A 25,087-nucleotide genomic window follows, 5' to 3' on the forward strand; every position below is an offset into this window, starting at 1 on the left:
AATACAAAGGTATTACAAAATGCTTTGTAACAAAGCCTTTGAACCAATGCCCAGAGAAGACTGGAGGTGGAAAATGCTGAACATGAGGACAGGATCTCACATCAGCAAGAAGATTGAGCCAGACTCCTAGAAAGGAAGCTAGGTTACAGGGATGGTCCGATGTCTTCTTGCCCACACAGCAACGTGTACCCGAACCCGAGAAAACAGCCAAACCTCATTCTTTTGAGCAATGATTAGGGACTTTAGAACTCAAAGAGTACTGGCTTACAGTCACCAAAAGCGAGTGCATCCTTCATGCACCTGAAACAAGACAAACCCCACTTTTGCTTCAAATAACATTAATTTGGCTTGGTATTTAACTTTTACTACACTATAAAGGCTGAAGTCCTTGAACCAGAATCAACAAACGGACCGCAGAGTGGAGCTGAGATCTTGCACAAGATCAATTAAAAGTTATAAAACTAGGCTGAGCGGTATATACTACATTATATCCACAGACCACATTCGGTGAGATATCAGCTGCTTCAGGTTACTAAATACATGCAACGCACCTAAGTCAGTATCAAAATAAAGGGGTGGCGTATTTCTGGAGATGCAGATTCAGTCTGTCTTTCCCTCCTGCTTCAGTGATAGCCCGTCTTTCAGCAAGAGCTGGCCATAAAGACTCCGCTGAACCACCTGTGGGCTGCACATCCTCATCACTCCCCTTTCAAACAACCCAACACCTCCAGCACATGATGGGTGACATCCCATCTCACAGGTGTGTGAAAGCCCATTCAGATGAAAGACAAGAGATGCTCCCAGTTGAGCAGTGAGTGGTTTCAGCGGCCAGCGTGCAGCTTTTGTGAGGCTCACAACCAGCTCCAGTTCACATCCTGGGGACCCAGGGAATGTTAGATGAAACCTTCTGCTGAATCAGACCCAGTCAGTGCGACTCAGGGGAGGCATCAGTGGTACAAACGGCAGACACTGAGTCCCAGCAGCCTTTTGAAGAGCAGCGGGAGAGGGAACAGCTTAGTTTTATAATCAAATTACCACAAACAAAAAGAAACTACACCAAATTGTTTAGTGGCAAGTAGTTTTCCTACAAATACAATTAGTCATGAGCCAGGAAAATTTTAAGGGCAAGCAATGAAAAACCATCTACGAAATACTGACTGGAAAACAACTGTTCTGCCTCTTCTTGGACTAAGGCTTAAGAAATTAAATCAGCAAGGTCAGAACCAAAGAAACACTCCTCCACGTAACACAGTAAAGCGACAAAACTCTTCGCCATGGGCAAGTACACGTGAATACATAGAGTCACTGAAGAAAAATTAATTGAGAGCTATTAAATATTCAGACACCACCTCTACCTGGGAAGGCACTAAACCACAAGTCACCGGAGGCATGGTTTTATATACACGAGGTTTACCTGAGAGGCTTTCTATTTGACAGTTTGCTTTGGTAATTTCAGTAGAGTTTGACAAAGGAACAACAGATTTTTTTTAATGTAACATTAATTGGCTAGAAAACAAGTAAAGCAGCGTTTTCTCCCTAGCATTTGGATTACATGCTTAAAAAGGTAATTAAACTTTGATAAAAAGCGTGCTCAATAGATACTGAAACCGCTAGTGGAAATCGTATCACAGCAAATCAAACAGCCCATGAGAGGCGAGGCTGCTGCTGCTGCTAAATATCCCCAGGTCCCAGCAGGAGAAGACAGCAGGAGAGCAGGAGAAGACGCATCCCCAGCAGGCACAAATGCACAGAGCACATGTACACACTCCAAGAGACGCTCGCACTCACACACGGGCAGAACCAGAGGCCTCGTTCAGCTTCCCTCTCTGCCTGGGCAGGGTGGAAGTCCACCAGTGCGAACATCCATACAGGCATACGAGGTAGACCCCCTCCGGCAGTTGGCCCTCCCAGTAGCTGCCCGCTGGGCCCCAGTCTCCCCATCCCTAGCCTGCAGGCAGGCAACAACCTGGCTCCAGTTGCTGGTATGGACTGTCACAAGTCCACAGAGCCAGCCAAGACTCCTCTGGCCCCACAACTGACCCCACCATGGTGCTGTCCCTGTAGACACAGGCACTCTCACACCCAGTGCTGCCCTTAGGGATCCATGGACACCTCCCCCTTTGCTCCCAGGCCACTTCACCGGCTCATCCAGGTTGAGCTTCACTGGCCATCAGACACCCGCACAGCTGCACTTGCTCCAGTCAATACCCCACGGACAAAGGGACCCTCTGCCTTGTGGCTGTGCTCGTATCGGGCAGAGAGACCTCACCCAGGACACAACCAGGAAGGAATTTGATAAGGAGCAGGACAGACAGCACTGACCAGGTGCAGGACATGGCCAGGCAAGTGCACTGACGAGCCAACTGCCTACACGCAACGCGACCTGCCCTTTTTATTGCTTTACCCCTCTCTATTTCCACACCTGTTCCTCCCCAAATCCCTTAACTCCTCTTTTCCCTCACTTTTGGTTTCACCCCTAACCATCCTGCGGGATCCCAACCTGGCGTTCCCCGCAGCCCATCTGTCCTGACAGCAGGCAGCATCTCCCTTAGCACAACAGGACACTGGGCAGAGGCTGTGCTGGGACTGCCCTGGCAGGGGCTTGAACAACGTGCTCCTTTTCTCCCTTTCTCAGGGGGGGATCCCACCTGTGCCAGTGCTCCTCTGGGCTAGCAGAGATGGGCCTGTGACGGGCTAGCTCCAGGAATGGGCTTACAAGCAGCCCCACGGGGCTCCCACTCCTGTCCTTGTGTTTTCAAGCTCCTTTGGGGCTGTGCAGAGGAGCTAGAGCCCCGTAACCAAACATTCCTGGTGGCACATTCCTCATGTATGCAGATGGAGATAGTTTAAGAAATCTAAGCCCTAAGATTTCCATGTTAAGAAAGCATCAGGATTAAAAATACCTAATGGGGAAGATGATGTGCAAGCGTTCTCAAATTCTAGGGAAAAAAAAAAAAAAAAGACCTACGCTTTACAATCACACAGCCGGTTCATTAATTTTCCATTAGATATTAACCTCTGGGTCTGTCTGTCAACTCCAACCAATTTTACAAAGTGGAGACTAGGTGCTGAATTCCCTTCTTTTTTTTGCGGAAGTTGGTGTCTGGTTACAGAAGCAGCCAAATTTATAAGGACTGCTTTTCAGCGAGTCATGCTTAATTCCCTTATTCTCTTAAACAACACAAAACACCCAAAACCAAATTCAGCCAGCTGGCCAGTTTGCACACACAGCCCAGGCAGGCAGGTAGGCGACACAAGGGACAGCTGGTAACAAAACCACGTGGCAGGAGAGAAGGGACACTATCGATTTCTCCAGCAGAATTCCAGGTTTTATTAGCACATATTTCTACTACTTTTAATAGTAATTGTTTCTTCCTATGATTTCTTTTTATTTCTTGAATGATGAGCACTGACAGTACTATGCAGACTTACAGTCCCTTTTCCCAGCAAATCCCCCTGCTCTAATACTTAAGCTGCAGCAAGAGGAGACACGGCAAGTATTTAAGTACACCTGCACTGAAACTACTGCAGAATCAAAAACTTTTTCTCTCATTTCTTTAAAAAAAGTTAAACTCACTATAAAACGGTGTGAAAAACAGCAACTCTGTACAATTATCTATTTAAGTGTTTTTTACTATGTCCCATACTAAAGGGCACGGTTTAGATTACACTGCAATCCTGAGACACTGTCAAGAAGTCAAACAAACAAAAAATTCAAAGAGAACCTCAAGTTGCTCCCTAAAGAAGCTTTTAAAAGTCTGTGGAGCAATTCATTTTGTGTGATTAAACCCAACAATAAAAGCTGCCTCAGATATACCATTCAGCAGAATGGTATCAGAAGAAATCTTACATACAAACACAGTACTGCAGACTTTGGACTAGGCATTTGGGTTTTCCTTATCAGATAAATGAAGGGCAATTTATTACTTGCACCTCAAACCTCATTTCCAACAACCTGTATTTAAACGCATTCGATATTGTAGGTACTAAGCCTGCAAGAATCCTTGGCATATAGTCAAAACCTGAGAGTACGCCAATATAATATTAGTAACTGCTTGCCTCTTCGCTTAAATTACATTTTACAAAATGTTACAATATACTTGTACTGTGTTTAACCATTGTGCTTGGAATAAAAAAAATCTTTAAAAAAGCTCCGCTGAAGACTGAAAAAACAAACATAAATCTAGATAGGAGTCAGCGATACAAATGTTCCTTTTGAAAACTTTATATCGGTTCTATGCGTTTTTTTAACAAGTCAGCGGGACAGTGGGAGAGTAGAGGAAGGAAGAAATGTAAATCTTCGCTTTCTTTGACACCTCCAGCAAGTTTTGTCACTTTGAAACACGCAGTGTGTGCATTCTCTGCTGTAAGAGTGTTTTCAAGCCAAACATACGGTGGAATTTTAGTTAACAGTCAAAACGATTTCTGGATTTGCCCCATACAACTGAAGTAGGCTTCAGTGTTACACTGCTTTCATGCATGTGACAATGTTGAGTGCCAGCCATGAAAGGCATTTTTTGTGTGCGTCTGATGAGACACATCTGCAACTAGTGACTTTCTTGACTGACACTGAGCTTACAGTATCTCATTTTAGGCATTTCCTTAGCCAGGTTTTATATATAGTTTAACTCACACAGTTTATCTCTCTATTTATTGTCAGGGACAATGAGTTACAACTCATGTAAGAATCAGAAAGGATAAACTGCACTGCAAATGCCGCTGCAAGTTGCATCAGCCCTCCAGAGAACAGCAAGAGATTAGCACATGGCTTAGTATTTTCTCATCATCCGAATGGTACTGTAAATAGACAGTCAAACTCATGGCAACGCTAACTCATTAACAAAGAGTAACAGCACAGCTTGCCAGTTGCAAAGAGCATCTTTGAAAGGAGCAACAAAAAAAAGGAGCTTCCTAAAAAAAACGACGAGTTTTCTTGGACACCTAGTTACGTGAAGAAAGGGACACCACCTGTGACAGGGCATCCTCCTGCTTCCTGACATTTCCACTCACCTCCTCCCAGCCCTGTGACGCATCTCTCTGCATCCAGATCCCACAGCACAGTGTGATACTTCGGAGAAGACACACAGGAGGAAAGTGAAACACCCCACTCCTGCATTTTGATGTGCCATCTCAGCTTGTCACCAGGGGGGCTGTTTCTCTGTTGTAGTTCCACTATTTAACACACCTGTAATGCTGTATATTCAGAACAGACTGAACACTTGTTCCCTTTTAATTCCTGGCGAATTCCCTTCACCAATTGGACTTCAGGGTCAGTACCATAGCTTTCACAGGCATCGGTCTCTCTTAAAAAGGGCTGACATGCTTTTCTGGTCAACTTATAAAAAAGCAGTGTTTTCTAGGTATCATTAAGAAACAGTTCATGGATTCTGTCCTTGACCTTAGGAAGTTAAAAACCTGCGTCTAATATGAGACAATTCCCAAGAGCAACACAGGTTTTTAGGCATCGCACAGTGAAACACCTGAAGAAAGCTGTTTAGGCAATATCCCTATTTGATTTATTTACAAAGGGAAAAGCAGAGAATGCTGCTTCACAGAACTGGCAGTAAAGCCATTTAAGGGTACGGGAAGGTGAACTACCACCACCAAGGACTGATCTAAACTCACAGTTACGTTATCAGTTCAGAAAACCTCTCCTGAGGTTCATGACACCACGTCAGTCTCTGCAACTGTCATCGTCCTTTCGCAAGAATGGCCAGCACTGCAAAGGAAAGACATCTGCCAGCTGCTTCTGCCTGCCATCACCCCCCATTCAAGAATCAAACCACAAACACCACGCAGAACCAAATGTGTGCAGGCAAGGATGCCACAAGAAAGGGCAGCTACAGACAGCTCAGTGCCAGCATGCCGTCTTCTTGCTCAATACAGCGATGATTTCTAAATCTAGCTCTTCAACTTCACTATGTACCAGAGATTCAAGAATTTTAAACAACTCGATCCAGCCATGCTCCTTGGTGACTCCTTTGCCTAAGATTTTAACCCCAATGAAGCTAGGGTTAACTGCGCAATGAATACATCTATTTTTGCCAGGAAATGTTTTAGATTGAAGTAACAAATATTAGTTTGCCATGACCACAATGGATTCATTAGTATTACATATCTTCAGCTTAAGCAAATAACTCTATCCACACAACTGATTCAGTAGGTGACTACTGCATTTCAAATGAGACCTGTTGAATTATCCGCTTCTGATCTTCCCAACCTCATTTAAAAACCTCATTTTCTAACATTATCCTTTTACCCTCGGAAGGGAAAATATCTACACAGAGGCACCGCACAGTTGTGTTTTGACATTGCGGAGGGCTGATCAGACACCCACCCAGTCACTCTCTCGCTCCCTTTCCCCAGCAAGACAGTGGAGAAAGTAAGATGAAAATCTTCCAGGCTGAGATAAGGACAGGGAGAGCACTCACCAATTACCATCCGAAACACTCTACTTGGGAAAGATTAATTTTATTTATTGCTGATAAATACCAGAGTAGGATAGAAAGAACAACAAAACTAAACGCACCTTCTCCCTCCACCCTTCTTTCTGAGCTCAGCTTCACTCCCAACTCTTTTTATCTCCTCCCCCTGAGCACCACAGTGGGGGTTGCGGTCAGTTTGTAACACTTGATCTCTGTCGCTCCATCCTCCTCACAGTCTTCCCCTGCTCCGGCATGGGGGCCTTCCCATGGGAAAGTGTCCTTCACAAACCTCTCCAGTGCGAGTCCTTCCCACAGGCTGCAGTTCTTCACCAACTGCTCCAGCGTGGGTCCTTTCCATGGGGTGCAGCCCCTCAGGCACAGCCTGCTCCAGTGTGGGTCCCCACGGTTTCACAAGTCCTGCCAGCAAACCTGCTCCAGCCCGGGTTCCTTTCTCCACGGGACCACAGGTCCTGCCAGGAGCCCACTCCAGCGTGGGCTGCCCATGGGTCACAGCCTCCTTCGAGCATCCCTCTGCTCTGGTGGGGGGCCCTCTCCGGCTGCAGGTGGGGATCTGCTCCACTGTGGGCCTCCACGGCCTGAGGGTGGACAGCCTACCTCACACCGTGGGCTTCACCACAGGCTGCTGGAAAATCTCTGCTCCAGTGCCTGGAGCACCTCATGGCCTCCTGCGCAGACCTGAGTGTCTGCAGAGTTGTTCTCCTCGCATATTCTCACTCATCTCTCTGGCTGCAATTTGTTGCACAGGCTCTCCCCCCCCCCCCCCCCCCCCTCCTTAAATACGTTATCCCAGAGGCACTACCACTGTTGCTGGTGGGCTTTGGGTTGGCCTTGGCCAGCAGTGGATCAGCCTTGGAGCCAACTGGCACTGGCTCCATCGTAAAAGCCATGGGGAAAGCTTCTAGGTGCTTCTCACAGAAGCCATTCCTGTAGCTCCCCTGCTACCAAAACCACGCCATGCAAACCCAATACAAGCAGAGACGAATGAATGTCAAAAACCACCACCTTAATCACTGCTTAAAAGTCACGCTAAAGGATAACAATTTCTGTGATTTGAACATATCACGCTAAATTAACTAAATTACTGCCGAGTAATTTTTGAAAGATGAAGGAAAAAATGAAGCTGCTTTTTATCAAGTTCCAAGGTGGTGATTTCCTTCTCCAATTCCACACAGACGCCACTTCAGGTCTACCGTTTCTTTATAACATATGGGTTTACAGCACAGTGCAACACAAGCTCCAGTCTGACCACCGACCCCCGCGGAGTTTTGCCTTCACTAGCACAACCATGAGAAAAACTGGAAGCTAGTGAAGTCAACACCACAGAGACAAGACATCCATTCCAGGGCAGCAACCGGCGCACACGGAACTTTTGTACACCAACAGTACGTGTAACGCCACTCCATCTGTATGCTGTCCTCCACAAAGATGAGCTACGAGTCAGTAATTACACCAAGCGCAAGAAAGTAAACCCCAATTTATAACATGTCATCTGAACATGCTTCTCTGAAAATTCCAGAACATGAAGTTAACAGACAGATAAGAAATGCTGTTGTTCCTGCACAGAATCCTGAATGCATGGGACGCACTGCTCTGAAAAACTGAGTTATGCCTTTTTTTTTTTTTTTTTTTTTTTTTGATATTATCACCTGGGATCTCCAACATTACGCCCCTCTCAAGACTGGCATCTCAGCATCTGCGCCCCATCCTTGCATCCCCAGCTGTTAAAACCACATTTCACGTATTTCATTTCTTATCTTATGCGGGCATCGCCGTGAACACAAGGTGGCCCTCCAGGGATTCCCTGCCGAACGCAGCATCTCGCACTCCGCCACGCGGTTTGGCGTGCCGTGACCAGGCCGGGGCCAACGAGTCCCGAGGCAGAGGCCAGGCTCCAGCTCCGTTCCACCGGCTCCTGGTGGAAGGCCCGAGCGACCACCGCCGGGCTCTTCACGGGACGGCCCGGCCCTGCCCGCCGCAAGCCCACGCCTGAACAAGCCCCACTGAAACCTCCAGTGCCCGGCAGGCGGAAACCCCGCGAAGGGAACCGGGGGCCCGGGAGAAGCGCCGCCGCCACCGGTTCGCATGCTGTCCGCCGGCCTCCCCCCCAACACAGCACAGCCGCGCTCCCCGCCCCGGGCCGATCTCCTGCACGCACCGGGGCGGCGGGCAGCCCGCCTCCACCCTCCCGCGGGGCTCCCAGGTGGCTCGGGGCGGCGCGGCGGAAGCCGGCAAGGGGCAGCGAGGGCTCCCCGCTCCGCCCGGCCCGGCCGCCCACGTCACCCGCCGCGCCCCCCGACCGCCCCCCCGGTGTCTTGCGCCGTCGCCCGCCAGGCCCGGCAGCGGCCCCACTCACCTGCGGTGCCCGCCCCTCCCCGCTGCCTCTTCTCTCTGGGCGGGAAGGGCCGGGCAGGGCCGGGCGCAGCCGTCGTCCTCGGCCCTGCAGCCCCGTCCCCCGCTCCCGCGGCTCCGCCCCCACGGGCCCTACGCTGCTGCGGCGGCCGCGCCGGCGGCCGGAAGTGACGCCATCGCGCAGCAGCCCACCCGGCGCCGCGACCCCGCCCACCCGACCGCCAACCAATCAGCGGTCTCATTACTGATAAGCGACGGCACCGCCCTCCCACACTCCTCCCTTCACGACTCGGCAGTAACTATAGCCGTGATTGGGCAGCACTGCGGCCGCTGGAGCGGAGCGGGCCCGGTGGCGGCAGGGAGCAGGCCGCGGCCTGCTGTGGGCGCCGGGCCTCACGTACAGAGCCACTCGGGGAGGCAAGGCGGCCCGGGCCGCGAGAGAGCTCCCTCCGCTATGGCCGCCGCCACCTGGTGCTACCACGGGGACCCCGAGCCGGAGCAGCCGGCGGTGCTGGGTGAGGCGGGCGCTGGGCTGGGCTGGGCCGGGCGGGAGCCACGGACTGGAGCGGGACTTACGGCCTCTCCCCTCCGCCTTGCAGTGCAGTTCTCCAACGGCAGGGTGCGGCAGGCCGACTCCATACGGTTCACCGTCTACCGAAACAAGGACACGGCCCATCCCCGGAAGAAACACCGGAGGATCCTGGTAAGGGCCCGCCAGGGAAGCAGGCTGCCTGCGGCCGGTGCTTCGTGTTGGCAGCGTCGGCACCTCCGCTAAGGGTGGCCGCGGGGAGCCCGGCGCTGCGCCTGCCCCAAACCGGGCCGTGACATCGGTGCGGCTCCGACACCTGCCCGCTTTCCGTGTGCGTGGAGCACCCCGCTGCAGCACGGAGGGAGCGGCGCCTGGGAGGCTGCGGGGCCTGCCAGAGACCGGCGTGAGACCAGCACCCCGAGGCATGCCGGCAACGCTACCCACCTCAGCTAGTGACGAAGGGTTTGCGCTTCTTCTGATCTCGCTCCCGCCTTTTATGTCTGTGGCCGTGGCCGCTCCTGCAAGTAGGGATTGGGAACCTGGGTCAGGCATGCAGGCCCTGTGGTCCCGTTTCAGGGAGACTGCTGTTGCCCTCAAACAGCTGCCCTGCTCCAGCTGCCCTCCTTACTGTACAATGAACAAAGCTCGGAAAATCTGCATGGAGTTTTTTCTTTGTAGCAAATGTATATATAAATAACTAGAGTTTAACCCCAGCCTCTGTCAAACGTTTCGATTGATACATGGTTACGTATTCTCAGATGAAGGTTCATTCATTTACTGAAGTTCTGTGTGTTATTGATTTATTTTAATAACCTAAAGGGAAATAATGTTTGAAAGTGACATTACTTAACAACTAGTCAGGTCTTCATGATCACAAAATCTGGTGTGTTATGTTTACATAGTGAACACAGTGAATTCTTCACCCAGATTTTTGTTAAATTACATTACGAGGAGATTTCTGCTTCTTTCAGTGAAGAGGGAACCACGATTAAAGTCAGGAGATGCTTTCTGCTGGTATTGTTAAGTCTTACAGCTGCTTGCATGCATGATTTACTCAAGGAATAAATTACTTCAGTACGTTTTCCCTGAGGCTTTTGTCTGAAGTACAGTAGAAACACAAAGTTTTGAAGTACATCTAGGTGATTGAGCCATTCCTGATAGTGCTAGCTCTTTGGGTTTGTTGGTTTGGTTTTGGTGGGATTTTTTTTTTTTTTCAATGAATTGCGGTCACTTGGAGCTTTGAGCGGATCATTAGAAATTATATCTTAAACAGTTCCCCTTGTCTGTAGTAGTGACTCTGATCAGTGTTTGCCTCTGGCCCAGGCTGAAATCTGTAAGGTTTGTCCTGGTTGGAAGCTTTAGAGAAGCTTTGAGCGGCTGTGTTAAGGACCCTAAAGCATTGGGAATAGTATCTTAAATTCTCTGGCAGAGAGGCCTGATCTCTATTCACTGGCAACTTTGTGACTAAACCTATTACTTTCACAAAGTTGCTTCTGGACTAAAGTACAGCAGTAAAGACTGCATGATGTTTTAAGTGTAGTGGCACCCAACTGCTACAGTGATAAAATCTAAATTCAAATTATGATGCTCATCATTTCTTTGCAATGGTTCCTCATCTTCTGGCCCAGTGAAAGCTGAAGTAGAATCATGGGTAGTTTAAGCTTCAAGAAGTGCTGTCTTTTAAAGATTTTGACTTGCTGCAACACATACCCAAGTTGGGCAGTGAAGTTTGTATACACGACTAGTGTCTGATGCCTGGGAATGTAGAGCTTTGTGGCATCAGGGATAATAAAGCAGATGCAGAGAAGGTTATTTACAGCCCTGTACTCAGGTAATTTTTCTTTGTTTTTCAGGTCTCGGAAACTGAAAGGCTTTCATATGTGGGGAATAACTTCAGCAGCGAAGTTAGGAAATGTAACTCCCTATGCAGGTATGGGTTGCAGGCAAAGTGGGGGCAGGAACATGGAGGTGGACACAGAGGAATTACTCAGATACAAAGTTCCTGGTAGACTTTCTTAAAGCTGGCTCAGAAGTCCCCACAGAGGCTGTGATTTTAATCAAGAAGATTTTGACAGGAGGCTCTAGCACCTAGCAGCTGCGTTGTTTGTGTGTTGCGTCCCTTTGGAAGTTGTGATGTTACATACAGATAGAGCGTATTTGTAAAGATCTTGTGAAGGGAAGGGTGAGAAAGTGGTTTGATGTAGCTGCAACCTAGGAATAACAGCTTTGTTATTAAGAAACTAAAAGATAAAGAATTTTCAAGATCATCTGCTGCTGCCCAGGAAACCCCTGGGTCATTAATCATCCTTTAACTTCAGGGCCACAGCATGATGCTGCTATATGAACTGATAAGGTGTCTGTGCCATGCACTATAAAAGGAAGTGTCGGTGAAATCATCAGCCTTTACATGTCCTAGTTTAAGAATATGACCTTTGTGGCACTGGCGCAGATCCCACGGTCCTCCTAAGGAGTGTTTTATATGGGAGATCTGTCTCGTTCTGGAATACAAGAACCGCCAAATGGGTGGAGAGCTAACGTGAAATTTGCAAATAGTCTATCAAAACATGCTAATACTAATAATCTTTGTTCTTTCTGAGAAGTGAAACCAGGAGCACTGGACCGTCAGATATAACAGCCTTCAGTTTTAAGATGCTGTAGCGGAAAAAAAATGAACCAAGGGGCTTTTTCTTCCTTACTTCGGAGAGATAAATTTAGTTTAATGAATGTATGATACAGGTATTGCAGTGTTATTTCTAGGGCGATTTAGTGCTCTTATCTCTGAACATTAAATAAGAGATGATTTTAGCGGCTTAAGTGGTTCTTGCCTGCACCTCTGGAGATTCTGAGCTGTGGTAACTAACAGGGCAAGCTAACCGCTGATATACATTCAGCTTCAAATACTAGTTTTGCATTAGGTGTGCATATGCCTCAGGATCTCCAGAGATGCGGGCAAGAATTAATAAATTAATTTCTTGCTTTTCTTTCAAGTTTTCCTACCCTTTCCTTCTGTCCCTTTCTTCCTACGTGTGCTTCAGCTACATGTGTGAGGATTTCCTACAGTGGATCCATTCCCGTTGCTCGTGGCAGCTGTCAGCCTAAAACTGTGCACTCGTAACGGCTATTGTTGGTATAACACGGAGCAGAAACCACCTCTGAACAAACAGTCCAGTTTTTTTTCTGAGTCGATGAGTTCAGCAAACCTCTGGGCTTTCTGGAACAGCAGGAACTGCCAAGAGATCCTTTCCTGACCAGCGAAGTATGGTCATTTGCGCTGTACTTGGGCAGTAGTTGCATGGTGTGTTGCTCCCACTGCAGCAGGCATCCTGTTGTGCTGGTGGATTTTGTCTTCAGGGAGCGTGTCCTGAGTTTTAGGAAGATGTGTTGTGGAGGAGAGCAAGTTTGGGCGCTAGTCAGAAGGGATGATGTGGAACGAACTCTTCTGGCCAGATAAAAAACTGGTGCTGTTGATACCCCTGATCAACTTCAGACGAGGGTGCTCTGTTCCTGTTTCTGGTGGGTCATGAGGCACAGTGAGGAGCAGTACAAACCATTTGGGCTTGCCCCACTGAAATGCGGGCTGAAAAGGAATTTACCTGAGAGAAATTACCCTGTTCTAGAGACAGCAAAGTCATGTTTCTGAGAAGCTCTGAGGACTTGGTGACTTGTACTGAGCAGAGAACTGGCTGCAGGGAACCCAAGGTTTAAAAACACAGGAAACTGCATAGAAGCACTGAGAAACCAAGGGTCTTGGTGCATCAAAAAAGACAGAGTAGCAGCTAGCACTCCAGCACCTAGGCTTCAACTGTGCGTTTTGGAGTTAATTTGGTTGTCTTAAGGCTTCTACGTTTACTTAGAGCAACAAGTCTTTAGATATATATATATTCACACACTTGTGTGTGTGAACTATGTGTGCGTGCCCTGAAGATAGCTTGTTTTATTTTGACGTCCTGAAAGCACTTGGAAGACTTGTATTCGCAAGGCAGAGGGTTGGCAGGGAGTGGGGAGTACACGTGGCTCTGCACCATATATTTTAAAACATCACTTCCACTGATCTGTCTCTCACTAACCACTTGCTCCTGTTCTTCCCAGGTATTTTGTCGGCGTGTTAGACAAGGACTCTGGGCAAATGCAAGTCTATAATGCTGAAATATTCAGCCTGCAGCCCTTACTGTCAGGTAGGAAGATACTGTGTGTAACTCCAGCACCAGAGTCACAGTGTGCTAGACCTACGTACTCGTTGAATTATGGACTGCTTGGTTGCTGACAGCAGTGGTCTCTGTTGTCTCCCTGGCTGCTTTACTCCTCGTTTTTGCTTTATTCCCTCAGCATCATCTTCCAAGGCACTACATGATGCGAAAAATGGAGAAGGAAGCAAGGTGAAATTTAGGGTGGAGGATAAGCAGAGAGTGTTATGGATGGGAGGCTGGAAGTGCTGGAGTCAGTAACAAAGCTGTCACTGTTCAGAATAAGCGCAGCCTTGTCTAGGTGCTCTCGACTGAGGGAAACCTGGAAATTGTCAGGTCGAGGGACTGGATCACTGAAAAACAAAACCAGTTTTCTTCAGCAGAACTGCTTTTTGTTACTGACCTCAGGAGGATAATCCAAAGTCTTTGGGGAGTTTATTTTTAACCTGTGCAGCAGGAGCCAGGTATTGCTGCAATCCACGCAATTAACACTTGTTCGCTTTATAGCAAAAATTGGCCTGCCTTTCCTTTTTTTGTTTACGGTACATACTCTTGTGTATTCAGTGTTTTGTTTAATTGACCAGCTCCTGTGGAGGAGATCTCAAGTGATGTGCCAAGTCTTTCAGTGATGCATTAGAGCTTCAGGAATACGGAGTATGTGTGCTCTCCTGGCTGCTGCAAGCCAAGCATGCTAACTTTTGTTCTTTTATAGATAACTTAATACCTGATGACACAAAGGATTATCAGAAAAAATCCTACAGGGAGAAGGTAAAGTTGAAAGCCCATATCATGTTCTTCTGTGATTATACAGCTAACAGTGGCAGATGATACTTGTTTGAGACTGTGAGGTTTGGTTTACTGCAGGGTGTACGTGCAGGTTCAGCACTGTCTCTGTGCTTTGGAGGTCCGTGAGACAGTGCATTTTCAGTGCCTGACTTGGCATTACTTTCACAATTATTTTAGGCTTGATTACAATCCCAGTTACCTCCTGCCCCTTTGTGCAGATCAGTTCTTGTTGCGTGGTTGACTTGGGCCCAGGGAAATGTTTAAAGTTTTTTTAGGGAGTGTGAATGTGGAACAGGTGGTGGTTAGCAGCTGAGTTTTCTCTTGGATGCAAAGTGTCTTCAGTGTGTTTTAATCTCTTGTCTACCTTGCACAGATGGATTTGTGCATTGAGACCTTTGGTACCAGCAAGCAGAAACGAGCTCTGAACTCTCGGCGAATGAATGCAGTGGGCAATGATATTCTGAATACAGCTGTGACAGAAGCAGCAGCAAACATAATAGATGCAAAGGGAGTAACAGGTAAGTATTGTCTCAGAGTTTAATTAATGTCATCACAAGTACCTTTTTCTGTCTGTTACTTGCCGAGTATGGTAGGAAGAAGAAAGGGCTTTGCTTTTCTTCAAGGAAGCAGCTGGTCTAACAGCTGAGAAGGGTGCAGGTGGAGGAACTTGCAGATCTTTCTGGTGGAAAGGGAACTGCTTCCTTCTGATCCTGCTAGACTTAGTGTCAGAGTTGCCTGAATTAGGGAAGGTCCCTGTGGCACCACTGTCCTTCCCTGCCCGTTGTTAGGAGCTCCTCTGGGGGTCTCTAGATACCACTTTATTGGGATGAAGGTGGTACATTCACCTGGTCTGAACTGAAATGCTGAATGTTCATTAAGGTGAACTTGTACCCTGGCTTCACAGTGGCATGGCTGTGGAAAATGGTCCGTGCCCTAAACCAGGTCACAGCCCCATCAAGTGCCATCCCCGGTGCCGTTGTGAACCAGGCTGATGGACTTAGGCTACAGGGAACGTTCACTCTCCGAGGCATCACAGTGAAGTGGTGTTTCAAGGACAGTTGGCGACCCCACTACTGAGTGCCCTTGAGGCTGCATCTGTACTGTGTTGTCGTGCCTCTGCCGCCCCCCCTGCACCCTTGCCCTGATCAAGAAGGAGGTAAAAAAATGACAGAGGAGGATCTAACAGCAGCCCCACCGCTACCTGAAAAGGCAGTCGGAGCCAAAGCCGCCTCAGCAGTGCCAGCAAGGGGTCAACAGCACAAGTGGCAGCGGTCGCCCCACCTTGGGAGGCCCAGGTGGGAGGCTGGGGGAACCTTCTTGCCTCGGAGGGTGGTGCGGCCCTGGGACAGGTCACAGAGGTGTAGGGTCACCGTTCTTGGGGGGGTTTCCAAGCTTTGGAGGACAAAGCCAGGGTTGCCCTGATCTGGTGCTGGAGACAGTCCTACTTTGGGCAGGAGGTTGCACAGTAGACCTCCAGAGTTTCTTTTCACCTCCATTTCTGGGATTCTGAGCTTCATTGGCTATGAATGGAGGAGATACCTGTTGTCAGGCTTTCATGCATTCTCTTCTGGGTTGGATATTGCTCTCAGAGCTGCTTTGTACCATAGGCTGCCAAAGCCATCTTCTGCCCGTCCTGCAAGCAACAGGTAGGTGCAGCAGGGAGCAGTTTGTCTTGGTGCGCTTCTTTCCTCGGTTTTTCTTTAGTCTGGAGTGACTTTTCTAAATCTTAAGGAACACAAAGTTTTTGGTAGAACTGATGGCACCAGGTTAAAACCCAGCATGCTGATCACGTAGCAGGCGTATCAGAAACTCCTGGCCTTTCTGTGCATACTGGAATGTTTTCGACGTCAGCACCTACGTGTGGCAGTAACAAACAAAACGGGGAAGAGCGGTAGCCTTTTCCTTACTACTGGCCCAAGTGAGACAAACTGGAGTTCTAAAACTTTAAAACTCCCAACTGTGACTGAACTGGTGTTGACAAAAGAACCACCATTAAGTAGACTTGCGTTTAAAGGAAGGATTTGGGTTGGGGTCATGTTCTCTGTGGTTTTGTTTGCGTGGTCCAAATACTGTCGTCTTTTTTGCTTCCTTCCAAAGCTTTGATCCAGGATATGGTCCAAGATGATGTACAGAACATCTCCATCTTCCTCCCACCGTGTAATGAAGATGCTGACAAACCAGAAGATGTTTACAAGTTTGAGGACAGTATCTTTTTCTGTGGTGGAGTGGTTTCCCACACCTCTAAGCCTTTGGTGTCAATGGTCTGGCACATGGGTGTGAGTGCTGGCAGGTGTGTGAATGAGCTGAACCTCATCCCCTCGCAAGCCAAAAACTGAGAGCAGGGAGATGCTTTGTTGAGGTGGTTTTTTGTTTGGTTGGTTTTTTTTTTTTTTTGCCTGCAGTTTGACTGGGAATAGTAATGAGGTCAGAGCCATGTAGGAGAAGTGACTTGGGGTCAAACCACAGTCCTTTGTTACTGACTGGCTTCCAAGTTGTGGTGTTATGTCCTACCTATTTCGAGTTTCTTTCCCTACTTCCCTACCCCGTGCTTCCTAAAGTGAGAGTGGATGGGGCGTATCTCACTGTGGGCCCTTCAGTCTGGAAGGGTGAGCAAAGGCACACTTGTTCTTTTCTTGAAAATCCTTCCAGTTCTGTCCCCAGCAGAGTATGAAGCGTTGCGGGTTCCAGCAGCGGTCTTTGTTAACATCACTGCGGAAGAAATCGCCAAGAAAACGGAAGATAAAAGGTAATGGCTGCTGCAAACAGCCTTGTAATAGTGAAGGTGGGCCCTGTGAAACTGTAGTTTTTCTGTGGGGCAGGTTGGCTACTGCTGCCAGCTCCGCTGTACCCAGGCTGATTTTTTCAGTACAGAGGGAGGTTATTTGATCCAAGCGTGGCTGAGCTGCACCTACCTTGTGGACCACGGGGTTTAGTTGTGTACAGGTGAGGAAGCTGCATGCAGAGCAGCACGGCTGCCCTTTGGGGAGCCAATTGGCAGAGGAAGAGCATGGAGAAATCCAGAGTGGGCTCTGAAGGCACGTGCCTAGAAGGTACACCACAGAACTGTGCTGAGCACAGTGTGCCCATGGCTGGGGACTGTCACAGAATCGTATCACAGAATGGTTTGGGTTTGAAGGGACCTTAAAGACTATCTAGTTCCAGCCCCCCCCCCCCCCCCCCCCCCCCAGCCATGAGCAGGGACACCTTCCACCAGCCCAGGTTGCTTAAAGCCCCGTCCAGGAACACTGCCAGGGATGGGGCACCCACAGCTGCTCTGGGCAACCTGGGCCAGTGGCTTTACCACCTGCACAGTAAAGAATTTCTTCCTAATATCTAATCTAAATCTACCTTAAATGTCCCAGCCAAGTACTGACTTGCTGCAGAGGTTGCTCTAGCCTGGCAAGCTGGCAGGGACATACACTTAGAGCTGTCAAGCCTTTGTGCTGGGGGGGCTGAAGTGAGCAGGAAAAGCACCGTGCCTCACTCCCTGTACTTCGTGGCAGCCTGTGCTGAAGCAGAAGTGTGTCTGAGTGCCGCGTTGAGAGCCTGCGGTGTGGGGACCTTCTTAGCCACACACTGAAACGGGGCTGGCTGAACGTGGGCGATGTTGACAGGAAAGTGTGCTCACGAAGCAGCCTCCTGAGCTATCCTTTCCTAGGTGTCCAGGGGACTCTCCTCAAACAGCTGAGCACTGAGGTTAAAGGTGTGTCTTCTTCTGAAGATGTAAACTAGTTCCTAGTTCTTTGAGCCTCATCCTCTCCCTCTGTCTCCTTTGTTTTAGCCATTGCTCCTTTGTTTTAGAGGAGCTGAAGTTCCTGCCTGCTGATGAGAAGAGTAGAGATCACAAAGCCCGCTGCCTCTGGTTCCTGGACACCCTTATTAAGTTCAGCTACCTGAAAATGATCAAGAAGAAGCGTAAGAGAGTTTTAAGCTACCTGCTGAGACTTGGTTTGTAATTCCTACAGTGGAAAAGAGTAAAGCTGCCCAGAATGAGCTGTGTGGTCAGGCAGCTAGCTGCAGCAGTTGCTTTCAGCCTGTACCATGCTGAAGTTGAGGATCTCCGCGTTGCTGAGGGTTGTTAGCTCTGTGTCTGCTGAAGATGTATGCCTCATCCTTTTCAGTCTCTTTGTAACTGCTGTGCATCAGGATGGCACCGTGACATCCTCTTGATAGAAGATAAGGTAGCTTAGATTGAAAATGTTGAGGTTCTTTCTAGTCTATTGATAGTACTGTGCTTACAAACATGGTTTATATTTTCACTTTAGGCCTAAGCCGAGAGGCTGGAAACTGTCAGCTCTCACTATCCAGCCTCCATATTCCAGGTGCAAGAGGCGTACAGTGTGTGATACATCCTTTGTGTCTCTTTTTGTGCTTTTGAGAATGTTTTCATCCTCCTTTGCTTATTAGCTCAACGTGTGAATCGCAATAATCCTGTGTTCAGGATCTTGCTTTTAGAATGGCAGGAACTGCTGTTCTCGAAAGCACTGCACAAAAGATTTTCCTGAAGAATTCTGGGATTTGCTGTCTCCTATAGAACTTGCATACCTTGAGTCTTGTCAGTGATGAAAATGTCGCTGTTAGCATTTTCAGTGACTGGGGGGGTGGGTGGGTGATGGAGGAGATGGCAAGCCTGGCTGTAAATATTGTCCTGCGTTGCTGGAGACACAGGAGTCGCCCTGCAGGATTTGGTCAAGGAGGATGTGGAAATGACCAGTCTTGGTGCTAGCATGAATTTGTTAGTGTGGTTTCGGTTCTAATACTACTTTGTGACAGGACCATCGATTGAAAGGCAGGTATCTATTAGGAGAAACAGGCATAGACACACACATGCGTTGCCAGTTGTGTTGTGTTGAAGTGAGAGATCCCATTTATAAAGAAAATAAAAGCTGTTAGGAGCCTCTCTGACCTGAAAAATTATGAGACCTAGAAATGAAGTGCCCAGGCTCCTTCTAGGTTCTCAGTATTCCTGGAAAGAGGCACTAAATGTCCTGGTAGCAGACGTGCTATTGTGACGGCTGGAGGTGGGCAGTACGAGAAAGAGTATGTGTTTCTCATTCCACTGCAAAACCCCTTTCTGTCCTAGATCCGATGGGTCCTGAATGCCCACACATTATTAGCAGGAAACTCATGAAGAATTTCACTTCACTGACCTACAACAATGGCAGGTAAGGAACCATGTGTGTTTTGAATGTCCTTGAGGCAGAGAGATGCCCGATTCAGCTTGAAGGGCCGTGAGCACATTATCTATCGGGAAACTTCCTACCAGAATGGAAGGTAGCTTCCTTGCTTCACACCCCCAGCCCTTTAGAACACTGAGTTGTGGCTGGTGATGGTCCATTTTAGACAGTGCAAGTCTAAAATCTCACTTGGAGAGACAGGATCATGTGTGCAAACGCAAGCCTGCACCTATGGATATAAGCTGGCTTGACGAAATGGGGTGCCCAGCCGTCTGCCTGATGGTTTCTGGATGGAGGATGGCAGAATGGGTGCTGGCTTTGCAGCTGAACAGGCAAATGTCCACGCGTATATTTTCACTGTGAACTGAGGCAGCTCACGGATGCGTCGTCTCTTCACCGTCCCAGAATGCGTCAGGATGGAGGTGGTGCAGTGGCTGAATAGTGGTGCTTTTTTTCACACTTGCATAGTTTTATTAGCCGAACAGGGGTGCTTTTACATCAACTTTTAGGCATGACTTATTTGAATTCTCTGGTGAAACCTACACAGACAAAACTGTGTAAAGATTTGCACTAGTTAACTTACCCTGGGCTGAGACCCACACCAGGAGAAGCTGCCATTCCGTGACTGGAGCGGAGGCTGGGAAGTTCCTGCAGGTCCTTTCCAGCAGTGTCAGGGCCACTTGTGGGATGCTGAGTGCTGCCTTACTGCAGTGAGGGCCTTGGGCAGCTGGTGGAGGTGCCTTTGACCGGGTGGCCCTTGGCTGCAGCCTTCAGATGGATGCCACATACATCTGAGTGGCTAGAAATCTGAATAAATACGCATTATTCAGCCATCCCGATGAGTGGAAGCACCAAATTACAGGCAAGGGTGAAGAGTATCCTCACTCTTGCCAGAGTGCCTTCCCCACACTCCAGGAGCCATCAGCCTCTCCACCTAGAAGCAGCGTATAATGCTGATGCTCCGCTAGCACAGCTGCACCACCACTGTTGATGTGGTGGGAGCAGAGAACTTGAGCCCAAACGGGCCAGCTTTTGTCTGAAGTCTCAAACCAGTGACGAACAGTGAAATGCTCCCAGAGGATCACCAGCTAGCTGTCTGCTTTGTCTGGATTATGTGTTTGAGGTGCCATTACTAGTTAGGCCAAATGCGCTTGGAACAGCTTCCCTTTGTTTCCTCTCGCAAGGGAGCAGCGTGCCAAAGAGACTGAAGTGGCGTTAGTTGGTGGTTGTACCTCTGAACAGATATGGGCATGTGAGGGCAGAGGAACCTGTTAGGTCCCCGTGCTCGGAGGTCTGTGTTGCTTCTTTGGTGGCTAGGAAAAGTCAAGTCCTGTTTAACTGGGGCTCCGGTTCTGTCTGTGCCTTGTGCGGGTTGTGTTCTGCGTTCATTGACTCTCCGGATCTCATATGTTCTCCCTCCTGCCATCCAGTGTCCAGAATTTAATCTCTGCGTCCATGAAGGCTAAAATCACAGCGTATGTCATTGCATTGGCTCTGCACATCAACAACTTCCAAACGGACCTCACTGTTCTGCAGAATGACGTGAAGCTCAAAGAAAGCAGGTGAGTTGCTGCATGTGTTCGTGCTTGCTGTGATCCTCCTGAGGAGAGAGCTGGGGAGCTTCTCCGGCCCCTGGGTGGCATAGTAATACCTACTAGTTGTAAGTGGACTCTTGCCTTTTGTGTGTCGAAGCTTTATTTTGAAGCCTTGGCGTTCATAAAGGAGGGGTGGTTACACATCTCAAAAGACCCTCAGGTGCATCAAGAGGCTCTTCAGCTATTCTGCAGGAAAAGAAGCAGAGGCAGGCAGCACTGAAATGGCCAGCTGGGGCAGATGGCAGGATGGTCTATCCACTGCCGCCCAGCTGTGTTTCTTGCCTGACAAGTCACATCACTTTTCACCTTCCTGTCCCCTGTATCCCTTTTTCCTGCAGAGCTGGAAGGTACCTGTTAGGTACCAGTCTGGCTGTAAGTGCAGGTTTGTAGCCGACTGTAACAGGCAAACTAGAAACAAGAGGGGTTTGTTCTTACAGTCACACTGTGGGCATATAGGTGGTGTTTACATGGAAGAATCCCAGCCCCCTGAAATTATTTACTCTGCCCTTGGCTTCTTGGTTCTTGTTTCTGAAAAACTGATGAACCTGGGGACTTAACAGCAAAGCTTCACGGGGAGAGGTTGTAGGCAGAACTGCTGGCCCCAGGATTTGAAATACAGATTTGTCACATCCGGGTTGGTGGTGGTGAATGGGTTGCAAATTCCCAGATTGAAAAGAGATTGCAAAATAAACTTCAGGGCAAACGACCCTCGCTCCGTTAGCTTTTGGGGGCGGTTGCTCCCTGGACTTTTAATTTTCCGTGGAAAACTGTGTACAGAAGCATCGTGCACCTGCTGCTAGCTGCAAGGCATGCCTTTCCCAGCAGGTGTCAGCTAGATCCTGCTGCCAGCTCCTCTGGCACTTCTTCCACTGCAGCTTGTGCTGTACTGTCTCTCTGCCTCTCCCCCCCCCTCCCCCCCCCCGGTAAAATAAATCAGGAATTGATCAGAACTGCTTGAGCAGCCCACTGTGCTGTCTGGGGAGTCTCCCAGCAAGCAGACATCGACTCAGCAGGCAGCTTCTTAATCCTGGCTGGGAAGGGATCAGGTGGCCCCGTTTGTGACTGTCCAGCCGTGCTTATTAACATCTCTTTCCTGCCCTGTCCTGTTCTGTGAGTGATGCTGATGCCAAGGACATGTCCTTCATAACTCGGTCACCTTGGTCTTTCTTAACGGGATTATTTAGTAGTCGCGTGGCTGAGCGGGAGCCGTGGAGGGACACAAACCCTTCGCTGCAACCGAGAAGAACGTTGTGGACTATCCTAGGGTTTCTTTCTGAGAGCTTTATGTTAAGGTCTGGTCATAACTGGAAGTTATCAGAGCCCTTAGTCACCTCTTGGTTTTGCAAGCTCCCTTATCAGCCTTGCTGCAATTATTTCTGATTTTGCCCCCAGTTATGCTCTTTACTCTTTGATGGGTAGTAGTGGGTTTAACAGCAGTGTTTGCTATTGGTTTCTATCCCATTTTTATTTAGGGTTTGGTGTTTTTTTTTTTTTTTTCCTTCTTTTCCTTTCGGGACTAAGCTTTTTAGGGTATCCACATAGATTTTTGCTCCCGGGTTTTGTTCTTGTGTACTGGAGCTAGGAACGTGGGCCATAGGATGCTGTTGAGAAAAGGGGGGAGGAGGCTGGGACCTGTTAGAAAAATTGAGGAGATACACATAGCCCTGGGCCACTTCATGGAATAATTCTTTCCTGGAGTGGGAGGTTTGACTGAAGAACCCTTCCCAACTGAATTTTTTTAGATTTCAAAGATAATAAAAGTCAGCTGGAAGGATTCTGGGATTTGTGTGTTCTCAGGACCCCACCTGAGGCTGGGACACTGTCGTGTTAAGAAGTGGGAGTTTCCTTGAACCATTTATATTTGATCAGCCCGTCGGTTTCCCGAGAAAGATGAGACCCTTGCATCCAACCAGCCTACCCGCTGCCTGCGTTGGAGGGTGATTCAACCAACCTATTCGGGGACCCCCGTTGACAGAGTCACTGAGTCAAATCCCTTTTATCAACTACTCAGATCTCTGGAGACTTACACAAAAGGGACTTCAGCTGAGGATTTTTGTTACATAAAATACAGGTTTGTGACAGAATGAGGTTCAAAGATTGCTGGTGTTAATACACTGACTGCAAAGCAAACTTAAAACAATACAGGTACTAACAGCTAGCATGAGTTAAGCATAGGACAAAGTTTTTTACCCAGGAGGTGTCCCTACAGGGGAGAAGACAGTTTGGCCTGTCAGCTGATCCCAGAGGTTACAATGAAGTCATCCCTAACTTCTCCCCTCATTCGTCCACGTTTTATACTTTGCAGTACATTGCATATTCATTTATCATACACGGGATCAGTTACAAGTTTCTCGTTTTGAATGCAAATTAGTATGCGTCCTCAGACAGCGCTACTGCAGTTCTTTACTGACTCTGGATGCTCCCCAAGCAGGGTTTTGCCCTTTTTCGGGGGGGCTGTTTTGAGTCTGAGGTCGTGCTCTCCCACTACCGCTGTTACCTTTGGCCTGTTTTCAACTAATTTTCTCTTTATGTCAGTGGACTGCAACACCTTATCAGCCTGTCTCCTCTTGTAGACAGAACTTTCCTCACTTGAAGGCTTCTTTCTGCGTAACTTAGATAATGGTGTTCCTTTTTCACTATCTGTTCTTTATTTCTCATCCTTCCCAAGGCTGACCCCATTGATTAGAAGCCCTTTCATTCATAGAGGGTGGGTCATCCTGACCTAACCTTATGCACGGATTTATATATAATTCAACACTAAATCAGAGTTTGGTAATTTAGGAGTTTAGACAACAATTCCCACCCCCTCCCCCACCTTTGGACTTATTTCAGTCCAGGGCTAGTCTGTTTTCTTGTACATTTAGGTGGAGCTTGAGTGACTCCAGTCATACGTTATTTTGTTCTCCCTAACTGGTATTGCGTGCTGCCAGCAGCAGCAGCTGGACACAAATAATGCCTGTTCTGCTCTTTGGAGGGAAGTGGAGAGCAGCATTATTATTTCTCAAGGCAGCTGGCCACCGAGTAAGGCAACAAGGGTTCATAACGCTCTCTGAGGTGGGGGTGCACAGCTCGGTAGCGTTCTGTAGCCTTTGAAGACTTCCAGCTTCTGTCTCCATGGTATCCTTGAGATGCAGAGAACGCATCCTGCTTGCTGGTGTCTCCTGCCTTCTCCCCTGAGGCAAAAGGCTGTTGATCTCTTTGTGCAGTATTGTGGTACAGGCGGCTTGTGCTCCCCACTGACATAGTGTTCCTCTGCTGTTTTCAAGGATGATGGATATCGCAAAGGCCATGCGGCTGAAGGTCTCCAAGGCAAAGGGGCTGCCAGGACTTGAGAACGATCAGAACCACAAGCTGGGCACTCTCTCTCTCCCCTTGCCTGCACAGAAGGCATCAGGGAACCAACGGAAGCGCAAGAAAATGAACTAAAATGGCTCAGAGGTCTGAGCAGGGGCAAAGGAATTCCTTTCTCAACTGCCACTCTGCACACAGACCAGCACAGGGATGCTTCCGTCTGTCTGTTGGATTTGGCTGTCTAACATCAGCACGTGACCCTGTTGAAACCCTGTCTTGAGGCTGGCTTACAACAGATGTTCACTCATTAAACTGCTGCTTTTTTTGATTTATGTGAAAAAAGCTACAATAAAACCTTTTCTTTTTTTTTTTTTTTTTTTTTTTTCTCCTGTCTACAGGTGGAGAGAAATACGTAGGATGTGCTGCTGTACAGGATCATGGTTTGAAACTGCAGGTCCTCCACCGACTACGGTCTGGTTCTAGGAGTGACCTCGTGGGCCGTGGCCCGTTCTACCCCTTTTTCACACGTGCAGGGTAGAAAGCGCAGAAAGAGACACTGAGCAAAGAGTTACTTACAACTTTTTGGCTCTGTGTGTGTCTGTTTCACTGGAGGTTCAGTGTAGTTCTGTGGTCAAAAAGTATAAGGATGCAACACAAACAAAGTATTTCTACCACTTTTCCTGTCCTGGAGGGAGGAGGGAGAATTGTGGTGTCTTAGAGCTAGTGTCGC

General features: G+C 48.4%; 2 protein-coding genes across 4 annotated transcripts in view; one reads left to right on the top strand and one right to left on the bottom strand.

The window, feature by feature from the left end:
* Nucleotides 1-8,984, bottom strand: part of ZBTB5 (zinc finger and BTB domain containing 5) — an 18,112-nt gene extending 9,128 nt beyond the window's left edge. For all 3 annotated transcript variants that reach the window (XR_013924779.1, XM_080371505.1, XM_080371503.1), the window contains exon 1: nt 8,800-8,984. The gene's annotated coding sequence lies outside the window, so the exon portion shown is untranslated. The remainder of the gene's footprint in view (nt 1-8,799) is intronic.
* A 113-nt stretch (nt 8,985-9,097) lies between these two features.
* On the top strand, nt 9,098-24,731 carry POLR1E (RNA polymerase I subunit E). The gene is made up of 12 exons (XM_080371511.1): nt 9,098-9,310; nt 9,395-9,498; nt 11,178-11,254; nt 13,414-13,499; nt 14,221-14,276; nt 14,668-14,812; nt 16,392-16,499; nt 16,944-17,040; nt 18,076-18,209; nt 19,378-19,459; nt 20,902-21,033; nt 24,333-24,731. Exons 1-12 carry the CDS (start codon nt 9,250-9,252, stop codon nt 24,490-24,492), a joined length of 1,242 nt encoding a protein of 413 aa, XP_080227637.1. The 5' UTR covers nt 9,098-9,249; the 3' UTR covers nt 24,493-24,731.
* Nucleotides 24,732-25,087: the final 356 nt, after the last annotated feature.

The sequence above is a fragment of the Falco punctatus genome (genome assembly GCF_963210335.1).
Source record: "Falco punctatus genome assembly, chromosome: Z".
Taxonomy (NCBI): domain Eukaryota; kingdom Metazoa; phylum Chordata; class Aves; order Falconiformes; family Falconidae; genus Falco; species Falco punctatus.

What these genes read in the sequence shown, in the direction of transcription:
- POLR1E (XM_080371511.1), top strand. Translation starts at nt 9,250, where the DNA reads ATGGCCGCCGCCACCTGGTGCTACCACGGGGACCCCGAGCCGGAGCAG. An exon ending in AGATGCAAAGGGAGTAACAG is followed by an intron (nt 14,813 to 16,391) that starts GTAAGTATTGTC and finishes TTCCTTCCAAAG; the next exon opens with CTTTGATCCAGGATATGGTC. An exon ending in CTGACCTACAACAATGGCAG is followed by an intron (nt 19,460 to 20,901) that starts GTAAGGAACCAT and finishes CCTGCCATCCAG; the next exon opens with TGTCCAGAATTTAATCTCTG.